Genomic DNA, 14,127 nt, shown 5'->3' with positions numbered 1-14,127 from the left:
TGGAATCCAATGTGGACTCAGTAGGCTCAGTGGCCACAGAATGCCAGCTGGTTGTTGGAGAAGGGTGGAAATGGGAAATCAGGAATGACAACGGGTGAAATGGAGTACCGTGTCTAAGACGCCTCCATGTATAAGATGACCCCCTACCTTTTGAGCCTCAATTAAGAAATAAACATTTTGAACACCAAACAGAACAACTTTGATATTTTATTAAATATTCAAAACACCGGTATATTTAGTACCATATATTTAAACATCAAATAGTGAGGCAAGCTGTGTAATGGCGGCTGCTCCTGTTAGCTCAGTGTAACTCCACTGTAGCTACAGCCGCAGCTCTCCCACCTGTGTGTTGCACTTTTGTCTCAGTATTTATGGTATGTACCGTATTGAGCGCCGGCAGATGCGAACGCTGATCGAGGAGCTGCAACTGCCAGAGCTGCCTGAGTGAGTGCGTTTGGGGAATGTGTGTGTGTGTGTGTGGGTAGCCAGGGGGTGGCTGAGGTGAAAGGGACAATGTCCGGAGTGGGGGCTGCTGGGGGGGGGAGTACTAGACAAGGCTTTGTCGTGAGGCCAAGAGTGAGAGGAGGCTTGGGAGGGGGGAGAGAATATGGATGGGGGCATGTATTTATTTATATATTTAATTGCAACATTCCGTGTATAAGACGACCCCCAATTTCAAACTGAAAAAAATTCGGGGGGGGGGGAAATATCGCCTAGGGCTTGCCAATCAGAAGGTTGGCAGTTCAAATCCCCACGACAGGGTGATCTCCCATTGCTTGGTCCCTGCTCCTGCCAACCTAGCAGTTCGAAAGCACGTCAAAGTGCAAGTAGATAAATAGGTACCGCTCCGGCGGGAAGGTAAACGGCATTTCCGTGCGCTGCTCTAGTTTGCCAGAAGCAGCTTAGTCATGCTGGCCACATGACCTGGAAGCTGTACGCCGGCTCCCTCGGCCAATAAAGCGAGGTGAGCGCCGCAACCCCAGAGTCGGTCACGACTAGACTTAATGGTCAGGGGTCCCTTTACCTTTACCTTTAATCATCTTATACATGGAAAAAATACGGTATTCTAAAAGAGCCTGACTGGAAGAGAACCCCACACTTGCATTTTGTTGCAAGTCTCACTTTGTTCCTTCTAAATACAAATCTGCCACAGAAGAGGACTTCTAAAAACACCCCAGCTTCATTTTCAGTTTTGACTGAACATCCAACACGCTTCTTAATAACTTAAAAAATTACAAATGAACCAACCAACCAACCAATCAATCAATCAAGTGATGGTGTGTGAAGCAGACAAAGGAGAATGGATGTTGCTCACCAAGATTGCTGAGCTGTGTGATGCTGGAACTTTGCCTCTGGCTCTCTGGGGAATATTGGCAGATTTTTCGTTTGAAGGACATGAAGAGGTGCTGGCAGAGCTCCTCTGGAATATCCACCTCCAGATATGTTCTCATGAACAGCTGGAACCCCTCATAGTCAATTGGCTTCAGGGAAGAATGGAGTAAAGCAAAATAGAAAAGCCCTTTAGATTTGTTTAACTTCTCATTTTAAAAAGGGACTGTCTGTAGTAGTAGGATTCCTTCCAGACAATGCAACAATTAAAATCAACCACCAAGCTTTCAGGCTGTTGCTAATGCATGTTACATGCTATACACTATGGTAACCTGTGATTAACAAATTGTGAACAGGTAGCATTCAGTATCCCATTTGAGCAACATGAATGGTCCAACAGAGCTCCACAAAACGGCATCAGGGATAAATGAGTGAAAATCATTTTTAGGTCAGAGATGTCGGTCTTCTGTGGTCCCTTAGAAAGGAGAAGAAGGTTATCCCCATGCTACTTTTTAAAAACGAACCAGTTGGTACGGTATGTTTAACTCTAGATTGCTCTCTTTAGCTTATCTTCAGCATTGGTCCATAGGCGGTTTAACATTTGCAATTCAGATATTTAAATAAATGGACATATGCGGACATATGCAGTTAGAGTAGATTGGGCAACTTTAAGCTACAGAGCAGGGTTTGAAGAACATTGCTCAAAACCAGACAAACACAAATCAGAGAGTTGTCTCCCCCTCACACCAGGAACCGCCCATCATCCTTTGAGGGATGGCAGATGGATGCTTCCAGATCCATGACGTGCAATTAAATTTAAGGAAGGTTCAAAATAAGCATGGGAAGGGGCAGCAGCAGCAGCAATGATGGGATCCAGAACCCTGGCAAAGCAAGGGAGGCAAAATAAAATACGTTTGTTGTGACAGATGCATCATGGAGACCAGCTTGCAGTGCACATTTTGCAGTTGCAGCATTCAGCTTTCAGAACTCTGGCAAAAAATATTGTTAGACAGAGAGGAGTCACATTTATATCCCAAGGCCTAATATGAGAAAAAGCCACACGCTGCACAGCAGGAATTCATTTCTGAAACCAGGGCCCAAGAATAATTTTTTGCTGACCTGATAAAAACTTGTAACCCCCCACCCACATCACGCTCTTATCCTATACAATCTCATGAGTCATGAAAGATAAAGTTACTGTATTAATTATTAAATTACATTTTATGCATTCCTGAAATTACACCTTGTTTCTGAAACATGCCCTCCAATCCCTTTTTGCTATTTTTCTTAAACACAATGTCAAGCCTGATGAACGGTCCTATGAAGTTTCTGACTATTTTGTATCTTTTCGGTTGGTTCTGTTAACGGTATTATCCTCTTGATATATTTTTATTCTAATGGATGAAAACATTTTCTAAATAGACGAGTTCATGTTAAAGCTTTATTTTTCTGGCTCTTTTCATTAAAAAATCATGGATTAACTTCCTAAAGTCAATTTAACTTGCAAGTTTGAACTTGATAGAAGAAGTCGCTGCGTGGCATTTACTCACAGATATAGCTGAGCCAGTAAATCCTGCCAGCAGCATTGGCTCCTACTGCCCCTGGGATCGGTATCCCTATTATAGTGCTTTGTTCCTCTCACCAGCTGTACCCCCTCCTTCCCATGCACCAGGAACTCTGGGACTGGTAGTTCTTGAGTGAGCATGCCATATAAGGAAGCACGAATCTCTTTCTCTCAAACAACAGGTTCTAACTGCATAAGCACACTCACTCTATTCTAGAGAAGAACCTTGGCCAGCAACTCACTGTTCAAAATACTGCTTTTTCCGTTCTAACGTTATTTCTGAATAGCTCCAGCAAATATCACAAGATGTGGACAATAGGTAGATAGATACAAGGAAATATGCATTCACAACTATCCTCAAACATAAAAGTGGAATTGGAGAGCTGGAAAACAATTCACACCTGCCAACCAGTGCACCCGTTTGCTTTCAGATAGTATATATGAGTAAAAAGGTAAAGGGACCCTTGACCATTAGGTCCAGTCGTGAGAGACTCTGGGGTTGCGGCGCTCATTTCGCATTATTGTCATGTGGCCAGCATGACAAAGCCGCTTCTGGAGCACCAGAGCAGCACATGGAAACGCCGTTTACCTTCCCGCTTGGAGCGGTACCTATTTATCTACTTTGACGTGCTTTTGAACTGCTAGGTTGGCAGGAGCTGGGACTGACCAACGGAAGCTCACCCCATTGCAGGGATTTGAACTGCCGACCTTCTGTTCAGCAAGCCCTAGGCTCTGTGGTTTAACCCACAGCGCCACCTGTGTCCCAGTATATGAGTAGACAAGTCTAAAAAGCCTGGGACACAATATTTTGTGGTGGCTCATTTACCAGAAGTAATGTATTTAGCATTAACTCTGGAAGTGTATTCTGACCAAACTAAGTCTCCTAGAGCAAAATATACAACACATTAGAGGGCTTTGAAAATTGGCGTCCCAGGCTTTTAAGATTCGTCTACCCATGTACTATCTGAAACCAAAGGGGTTCATTGGTTGCCAGCTCTCCTACCTCACCATAAAGTACAGCTCAGCCTTCCCCACTCCATCAACAAGGCTTGCAAGGTTTGGGGTAGCCCCCCCCTGGATCTCCGGATGCTCGTAAAATGTATCCTCTCCTCCACATCTTGGGCCCTGTGCAATCCTAACTACCCCAACACACCAGAGATAGAAACAGATCAGATTGTAAACACACACACAGCGGCACATTATATGCAGCAGGAATGCACTGAGCTCTGTTTGAAGCTTTTCACATAACAGATATATGCCACATATATAACAGATATATCTAAAGAAGCCTTCCCCATCCTGGTGCCCTCCAGATGTTTTAAACTAGAAGTCCCATCAGCCTCATGATGCTAGGGCTGATGGGAGTTATAGTCCAGGTAGGAGAAGGCTAATCTAAAAGTATACAGAGGAATTGCAAAATAACATATAGCGCTAATATAAAAATAGAAAGCTCTCTCCCCCTCACACTGAAGCATAGGCGCAGGAGAACATGCTACACAGGAAAAGGCAGAGGTGCACTTTTCACACACATTGAAAGCAGAGGCGCATACTGGACTATAAGCTTATGTGGGGTGGCAGCAGCGACACCTAAATAGGAAATGCAGCTAAAGCTCTTCAAGGTGGAATCTACAAACATATTTAAAAAACGTTCTGAAAATGCTTCTTTTTTAAAAGCGTTTTTAAATATACAGTGGTACAGTGGTACCTCAGTTTATGAACACAATTGGTTCCAGAAGTCTGTTCATAAACTGAAGCGTTCATAAACTGAAACGAACTTTCCCATTGAAAGTAATGGAAAGTAATGGAAAGTGAATTAATCCGTTCCAGATGGGTCCGCGGCGTTCGTAAACCGAAAATTTGTAAACCGAGGTGTTCATAAACCGAGGTTCCACTGTATATTGAATTTTCCATAGGGCTCACCATCGCCATCTAGTGTCACATTGTATATTGCACTTAAAACACACTTTAAACGCTTTATTTGCAGCTGTATAGCTGAGTCCCAGGAGTTTACACCGCAACAGAGGATGGCATGCTCAGCACAAGCTGCCCTTCCTGTGGCACAATAGGTCAATGGGTCAGAAGGTAGGTGGTTCAACACACAGGGATGGCTGTGGGCAGGATTCCTGCATTGCAGGGGGTTGGACTAGATGAGGCTCAGAGGATGAAGATGATGTGAGAATTAGGACATTAGGACATCAGTTCACTATTCTGACATTTTTCTGTATGTTTAAGTCCTCTTAACACTGACTCCCTAAGGATACAGAAGCAGCACTGAGGTTTTCTGATTTTTGTAGAATACTGATTGAAACTGCAAGTCATAACTTTGACCTTATTTCTTTTATTTGCGGGGGGTTCAGTTTAAGCAGAAGCAAACATGCAAGGCAACATGTAAACACCACATGTGATAGCTAGAGTATGGAAAGCAAGTCTTACTTGGTTCAGAGTGTCTTGTTTCTGAGGAAAGGAAGAGCGGGAAAAAGACAAAGCAAAGTTCAGTGAAGAAGGACTGAAGAGCAGGAGGAACAGAAACAACTATTCTGCTGGACAAAGGCAAACCAAACTTTCAGGATGGTATGTGCTACAGTCCTTCCCACGACTGTACTATTTCAGAACACACTTGGGGAAAATCCGTAATTTAAAAAAAAACTTTGCATTTTAAAAGCATGCCCTTGTCAAAATTTCCCAGCAGATGGAACTGTTTACATGCTAGAGAAAAGGCTTGTGAAAATTTTATCCCTGAAATGTAAATTTTTGACATAAGAGGACAGGCAGAGTTTTTGCAAGAACTATTTAAAGGATTAAATGAAAGATTGGTTCATTTATTTATTATTTTTATTTCTTGTCCTTGTATTTGAAACTTCCTCCAAGACGTACAGGGCAGTTATCACAAAGTTATCATTTTATTCTCACAACAATCCTGCGAGGTTGGTTGAGCTCAGCGAGCACAATGCCTAAGGTCATTTACAAAGTAATCTTGTGTGTTTACTCAGAAAGACGTTCCATTGTGTTCAGAGGGGCTCATTTCCAGCAAAGCATCTTGAGGATTGCAGCCTAAGGGAATTTAACAGATCAGAACTTTGTGGCTTAAATCCCTCTGGGTTCAATTCTACACCGTGCAATTACAGGTGCTGGAGATACTGAAAAAGTGCATTCTTGGTAATGTTACCTTCAATATGGGATACAACACCTATGCTTTTAATCATGATGGTTGCTAGAATGTTGCTGCATTGTGGGCTTCTAATAGGCATCTGGTTGGCCACTGTAGACTATATGGGCCTTCGGACTGAACCAACAGGGCTTCTTTTACATTCTTTTGACTAGATGAAATGCTCGATACGAATCTGCAGCTATTGTGCAGGGTGTGCACAATAAAACTTCAAACATTAAAAACTTCCCTAAACAGGGTTGCCTTCAGATGTCTTCTAAAAGTCAGATAGTTGTTTATTTCCTTGACATCTGATGGGAGGGCGTTCCACAGGGCGGGTGCCACTACCGAGAAGGCCCTCTTCCTGGTTCCCTGTAGCTTCACTTCTTGCAGTGAGGGAACCGCCAGAAGGCCCTCAGAGCTGGACCTCAGAACGATGGGGGTGGAGATGCTCAGGTATACTGGGCCGAGGCCATTTAGGGAGCTATAGTCCACAACATCTGGAAAGTATCCTATTGGCCACCCCTGCCTTAGAATCTTCTTCCTGACCCCTCTCAGACAGGATGGCTCAGATGGGGGAAAGGGAATGGCAATCATACATGAGCTATGCCTACCTTTCTTCTCATCTCTAGACTTGCTCTGAGAGAAGGTTAGACTGCAAGCATCCAGTCAGGTGGGTTAGTCTATATTCTGCTTGGCCTTTGTCATTGAGTGATTTGCGTTTAGTATTCTAGCTCCCAGGTCAGGCATCCCCAAACTGCGGCCCTCCAGATGTTTTAGCCTACAACTCCCATGATCCCTAGCTAACAGGACCAGTGGTCAGGGAAGATGGGAATTGTAGTCCAAAACATCTGGAGGGCCAAAGTTTGGGGATGCCTGTCCCAGGTAGTTATACTTGTTGCTTAGTTTTTTAATCTGGTTTTAAACTTTATCTTCTAAGTCATCTCAAAGGCCTTTGGGTGGAAAACTGACCAATAAATACAAACCTGGTAGATTTTTTTATTTTATTTTGGAAGCATAGTGCCAGACCTGAGCACATCAACATTTAAGGTTCTTTAAAGAAAAAAAGTAGGCAGCCCACCTGAATGTGGGAGAAAGTGAGGAGCAAACGGTTTAAAGGTACTTAAGAAATTTATCCGGAGGCTGTTATGCGTGTCATTAGAGGACACATGGTTGAGAGGGGAGGAGGAGGAGGCAGGTTCAATGTTTCAGCAGAAAAGCTCCCACCCACTCCTGCTTCCAGACACATCTGTACAGATCCTTGATTTCTCCTCACGGCTTTTGCTACGTTGCCATCGCTACAGGCAAGCGGCTGTCTGAGGCAATGATGGGATATCCCCTCAAAGAGCAGGAAATAACAATTCCACTCTGGCTTTTCCCAAGTGAGGTGGGAAGCGGGGCGGCTGCAGTGGTATAATTTGGAGCACGGGGGTTATTGCAACAACCCCCTCTCAATATGTTATTACTGCAGGGATAAAGTAGTAGGAGTACCATTAAACAAATAAAAGCTAAAAGACAGAAAAGGACTGTAGGAAAATACCCCCCCCCCCCGGCCACTCACTCCTTTATGGGCAGCTTCCTCCGCAGCCTCTGCTGGAAAGCAACTCTGTTCTTTAAAGAGGTTTTAAAAGGCAATTAGTCATTAAACCCAATGGCAAATGCAGTAATTTCTCAGAGCGGGTAATAATGAATTATACCTACATTGGCTGTTTTGTGCCATGGAAATAATCACAGTAATATCTCCTGCCGTGGGACACAAACCACAGCAATGTGCTCTCAGTAGAAAGCGGTGCGGCCCACTTACAGCCACCCACAACACAGCACTTGTCCTGTTCCCTCCTAAGTGCCTAACAAGCACTCTTCCTAAGAGGGAGCACAATTGCAATTCCTGCCATTTCTTTTGTTGGCTTGTCCTCGTAATTACATTGCGTGTCAAGAATTCCCTCACGAGCTCTTTGTGCCCATTTCTTATTTAATTTCATTTGATATTCTACGGTTTTGGAGCCTTTTGTGTTCTTCTTGAATAGCACCGCAGCTATTTCCTTCTCTTACCGTGGAAGTGGGGACAACCCACTTTTATTGTTCTTACTAATCTGCTTTTCCTAGGAGAGAGAAGATATGCCTTCAGATGTGTTGCTCTCTGGAAACGTTTCCCCACCTCTCTAAAAAGAAATATCCTAATTTCTCCTTAAAATACGGAGGAATCACTCCCAGAGAATCTGATGAACAACACTTTCAACATGTGGGCAAATGCAGTGAGGACTGAAAATGTTTTCTGCTCAACTTGTTCCAAGTTAGTTGTTAGAGGGGGGGGAAGGGAAAGTAGTAATGTTACCAACTTTAAGCCATTGAAAACACACAAGTGTGCATACATTATGCTTCCCCCCACCCCCAAGTTAGAGAATTCTAATTTCAGATTAGAAAATCAAAATACTTATGTGCAGCTACGAATATTCATTCATGCTGGTACCTTTGTTCATAAACAATGAAATTGCAAATTCTTAGAAACTGATGATACAGGCACCTCTCAGTTACTGTTAATCCATTTCTCTTTTGACACTATCAGAATGCATCTTCAGATGTTCAAAAAAAAATCCATATTTAGGACAATGCCTTTATTACATCAACCAAAATGCCATGACCATTTGAGTTTCCCAGGACTCTTCATTGGGCTAGATAGTAAACAGAGTAAGGGATGGATGGATGCGGAAAAGGCTAGCCCTTGATGAAGAGTCGCAATCATCTGGTCACAGTATCAAAACAGAATGTGGAAGGAGACAGCAAACAAAGCTCGGTTACATCCTATGCAGGCTTCAGGTTGCACCTAGGGCTGCTGGGATGTAGGTACAGGCAATGACTGCCCTAAGTGCAATGGGACATTTATTACGGCATAAGCTCACAGTCCATTTTATCAGATGCATGAAGTATAATCCTGAACTGGCAAGAATATATATCCATATGGGGAATGTAGAAGAATGAGCTCAGAGGAAAATGAAATGCAAAACCAATAGAAACAAACATGACTACCCTTCTGGAAACTGTGGTGTGATAAATAATATATTTGAACCTTTATCTTTTTCCCCAATTACTTTTCTATTTACAAATTTAACAAAGAAAAGGAGAGAGAGAAAAATAATATATAAAATAATATATAAGTAATACTATTAATAACAGTAAACCAACATCAGCCTTTTTAAACATCTTGCCTGAGAAGGAGTTGTGCATTGCTCAAAATGTCACCTGGTGGATCCTAACAGATGGCATTATTTGACCGAAGGGGTGCATTTTGTTCAAATGGACCAACAAGACTACTGGTGTTACTTCAATATAGAATTTAGGAATACATTTACAGCAAACTTCCTTACCTGTTCTGGATTATATTTTGCTAGAACACCATCTCCATGGAACTCTTCCAAAACATCTTTCAGTTTCTTTGTGGAATCTAGAAGGAGAAAGTTAATGCCAATACCATGAATATTAATAATTACATAGAAGTCTGAGGAAGTCATCTGTTTCTTCAGAAGGTCATCACAGCTTGCCAAGCTTAGGAATGATTATATACAACCATGCTGACACCTCGGGCAAAATGATGTTGTAAAAGTCATGGCGGGCTCTAAAATGTCTTGAAAATCCATCCTGCTTTATTTTGAAATTGCTGTATTAATGAACCTGCAATGAGTAGAATTCCCTAAACGTTATATTTACAACACCCCAGATGTTTCCTTTGAAGCAGAAGATACATCAGAGTTGCAATGTCAAATATTTGACCCTAGTATTGTGTAGGGAACTCACACCATCTCAGCCTCTGGTTTCTCAACCAGGGCCCAAACAAACCCTCAGCTCTCCCACAAAAGTCTCACAACAAGAGGAGAGTTCCTGGAAACAGCAGACACCACCCTAGTCTCTCACTCTAGACTTCCTTTTTATGGGCAGACCCAAGGTGGGTGGTACTACCGGTATGTCCCATTCAGCTGCACTATCCACATCAAATTCCAGGTTTGCTGAATTTCCCAGGGGGTCCCAAAAGTTGAGAAAAGGGCCTCCTTCCACTCATAGCTTTCTTCACCCTCTGCCCTCTCCTCCATCTTCTCAGATGCTGACTGCTACTGCAACACATGCATGCGCCACAGCCAAGATCAGGCATCCCCAAACTTCGGCCCTCCAGATGTTTTGGACTACAATTCCCATCTTCCCCGACCACTGGTCCTGTTAGCTAGGGATCATGGGAGTTGTAGGCCAAAACATCTGGAGGGCCGCAGTTTGGGGATGCCTGGCCAAGATGGTCTCTGTCCTTTTCAGCAGCTTCAGCTTTTGTAGCTGGAGTCAGGACCCCGCCCACCCAAGCCAGGTGGTAAAAGGCCTGCAAGGACTCACAGCCAAGATGGTCTTGCAGGCTTCACACAGGTAACCTGGTTGGGTGGATGCTTAATGAGACAGCCCTCTGCTAGGGTTCTTATTAGGCATGGCTTCTTCCACACCCCATTCCCAACAGCTGTCTATCCTAAGGTGTAAAGGTAAAGAGACCCCTGACCATTAGGTCCAGTCATGACCGACTCTGGGGTTGCGGTGCTCATCTCGCGTTACTGGCCGAGGGAGCCGGCGTACAGCTTCCAGGTCATGTGGCCAGCATGACAAAGCCGCTTCTGGCGAACCAGAGCAGCACATGGAAATGCCGTTTACCTTCCCGCTGTAGCGGTACCTATTTATCTACTTGCACTTTGACGTGCTTTCGAACTGCAAGGTTGGCAGGAGCTGGTGTACTAAGGTGTACCAGGGGAATATATACACAAATACAGGAAAATGAACACAAGACTAAAGGTCTCAGAGCAGCTGTTTTAGGGTGGGTTAATCTTTCTCAAGATAGTGCCATCCATGCAGCAGTGGATCTACAACACACAAGGCACTGTTTGGGATACTATTTCCTCACCACCACCACTCCTCACTGCTATTGCTATTCTTCTTCGGCGATCACTTGTAGCCAAGGAAGATTGTCATTCATGAACACGGTCTGAACAGTGAGTCTGTAAGTGACTGCGGAGGCCAATTCTGGCTCCACATGTCCTTCCACAGTGGGGACATAGGTTTCCGGGCAGGAGTTGATCAAGGTGAGGGTTTGTCAAATGTGCCTTCCTTTTAGCACCTTTCTCCCTTTCATCCTGAGTTCGAGCGTCTTCAAAATCCATGACACCTTTGGCAAAGGCTGTTCTCCAACTGGAGCACTCGCAGGCCAGGGTTTCCTAATTCCCCTTCCCCTTCTTTCCCCCTCTTTTCTTCCTAATCTAACACTGTATTCAACACTAATGTCTCACCACAAATGAAACTGATCTGTAGAAAATGCAACCTGAAAAAAGAGACAGTGCAAGTATTTTTGTAATCTAAGAAATCTTTAATAAAAATATATTAAAAATAAATTAAAAAACAACAACACACGCACACCCCATACATTTTAAGCATATTTAAAGGACATCTCCCTCCTGGGATCTGTGATTTATCTTTCACAGAACTAGAATTTCCAGCACCCATAACAAAGCGGAGCTCTCAGAATTCTCAGGGGTAGGGAGATGTGCTATAAATGTATGGCGAGTATGCAGGCTAAATGCCTTTTCTACCAATTTCAAAGCTTGTGCACAAAAAATAACTGTTCACTGGCATGCTGGATTTCCCTCCTGCCACGATTGGAAACTTGCATCTCTCATGGGATAGAAGCATTTTCACTGTAGCACTTCCTGTCCTGAACCACTGAGTGATGTGAATTGAAAGCAGCTTAGCTCCCCATGTGCAAAGAACAGCATTAATTTAGCAGGTTGTGATCGCTATCATCCATTATTTCTGCCACTAAAATATTTGAGAAGGGTTCTTTCGTAAGATGTCTTGATGGAAGCCAGTTTCTTTTTTTAATCTCCCTTCCTGGGGTCTCAGAGCTCCATGAGGTGAAGCGTCCCAGCAGGCTCACAGCTCAGCTGCCCTGGATTAGGAAGTCAGCCCCAGAGGATCAACCTTCGACTGAAATACCAGAGGAAAATGCTTAAAAGAAGGGAATCTGCTTTCAGATGCCTAAAAAAGGCTTCTATAAATAAACTAAGGGGACTGCTCATATCAAACGCTCAAGATCCCATCTCTTAAAGTGGTCACGAATATCACAATGTTTGGACTAGGCAGAGGAACCAGAGACCAAATAGCAAACATGCGCTGGATTATGGAGAAAGCTAGAGAGTTCCAGAAAAACGTCTACTTCTGCTTCATTGACTATGCAAAAGCCTTTGACTGTGTCGACCACAGCAAACTATGGCAAGTTCTTAAAGAAATGGGAGTGCCTGATCACCTCATCTGTCTCCTGAGAAATCTCTATGTGGGACAAGAAGCTACAGTTAGAACTGGATATGGAACAACTGATTGGTTCAAAATTGGGAAAGGAGTACGACAAGGTTGTATATTGTCTCCCTGCTTATTTAACTTATATGCAGAATTCATCATGCGAAAGGCTGGACTAGATGAATCCCAAGCAGGAATTAAGATTGCCGGAAGAAATATCAACAACCTCAGATATGCAGATGACACAACCTTGATGGCAGAAAGTGAGGAGGAATTAAAGAACCTTTTAATGAGGGTGAAAGAGGAGAGCGCAAAATATGGTCTGAAGCTCAACATCAAAAAAACCAAGATCATGGCCACTGGTCCCATCACCTCCTGGCAAATAGAAGGGGAAGAAATGGAGGCAGTGAGAGATTTTACTTTCTTGGGCTCCTTGATCACTGCAGATGGTGACAGCAGTCACGAAATTAAAAGACGCCTGCTTCTTGGGAGAAAAGCAATGACAAACCTAGACAGCATCTTAAAAAGCAGAGACATCACCTTGCCGACAAAGGTCCGTATAGTTAAAGCTATGGTTTTCCCAGTAGTGATGTATGGAAGTGAGAGCTGGACCATAAAGAAGGCTGATCGCCGAAGAATTGATGCTTTTGAATTATGGTGCTGGAGGAGACTCTTGAGAGTCCCATGGACTGCTAGAAGATCAAACCTATCAATTCTTAAGGAAATCAGCCCTGAGTGCTCCCTGGAAGGACAGATCGTGAAGCTGAGGCTCCAATACTTTGGCCACCTCATGAGAAGAGAAGAATCCTTGGAAAAGACCCTGATGTTGGGAAAGATTGAGGGCACTAGGAGAAGGGGACGACAGAGGACAAGATGGTTGGACAGTGTTCTCGAAGCTACGAACATGAGTTTGACCAAACTACGGGAGGCAGTGCAAGACAGGAGTGCCTGGCGTGCTATGGTCCATGGGGTCACGAAGAGTCGGACACGACTAAACGACTAAACAACAACAACAACTCAGAAGGATTACATTTGGAGCAATAAGGTCAGTGGGAAGAAATTGTTCTGCACAATATGGAAGCGTATCCACCAACCACAAACAGAGAAGATTGTTGTATGTGCACTGGCGGAGGAAGAGGAATGCGGGGGGAGCGCACCGCCCCCGGCAGCGCTATACCGGTGGGGTTCCATCGTGGCTGCCCCCCTCCACACTGGGCGCCCTGCCCACACAGGTGGCGCGCCATGCCCCCAGGACGCACGCAAGCCCCGCCCCGCCTGCCCCCCCCGTGCCGGAGCATGAAGCTCCGCCACTGTGTATGTGTGGACATGCTGAAGGGCTGCCTCTTGAGTGCCAGCCCCATTCACTTAGAATTTGACTAGTCCGTATTGAGACTAACATTCCTCCTTCCCCCACAAATTGCATTGCTAGCCCATTTGGATGTGGAGCTGCCCCTTTATCTGTTCTCTAGGTGTTCTCTCTTTTCCCACTTCAACCGATGAGGGCCTCACATGATAAGAACAGAGGAAAAGACCTGCAGACTTAGCCCAGCAGACACCAGGCAGGCACCTGGTTGAGCTGCAGTTTTTCCATAAGGCAATAGCTGTACAGATTCATACTTGGCAAGTGCTGCGTTCATGTGTTGAGACACGGACGCAGCATTTGTATCATTGGGCCACTTCACCCCGGCACACTTTAAGCATGTTTGTTAGCCTGGATAGAAAAAATAAATAAATTAAAAAGGTTAATGTGAATGGATCGTCAGGCACAAACAATTTT

The 14,127-nt window shown here is 44.1% G+C and overlaps 1 protein-coding gene across 1 annotated transcript in view; it reads right to left on the bottom strand.

The window, feature by feature from the left end:
* DGKG (diacylglycerol kinase gamma) overlaps nucleotides 1–14,127 on the bottom strand; it is a 115,705-nt gene that overhangs the window by 72,211 nt on the left and 29,367 nt on the right. The window contains 3 exon segments of the mRNA XM_035132701.2: nucleotides 1,316–1,481; nucleotides 5,327–5,347; nucleotides 9,404–9,480. Coding sequence (XP_034988592.2) covers nucleotides 1,316–1,481; nucleotides 5,327–5,347; nucleotides 9,404–9,480 — 264 coding nt within the window.

This window comes from Zootoca vivipara, chromosome 5, assembly GCF_963506605.1.
Source record: "Zootoca vivipara chromosome 5, rZooViv1.1, whole genome shotgun sequence".
Lineage (NCBI taxonomy): Eukaryota > Metazoa > Chordata > Lepidosauria > Squamata > Lacertidae > Zootoca > Zootoca vivipara.
This window is presented reverse-complemented; position numbering and strand designations above follow the sequence as displayed.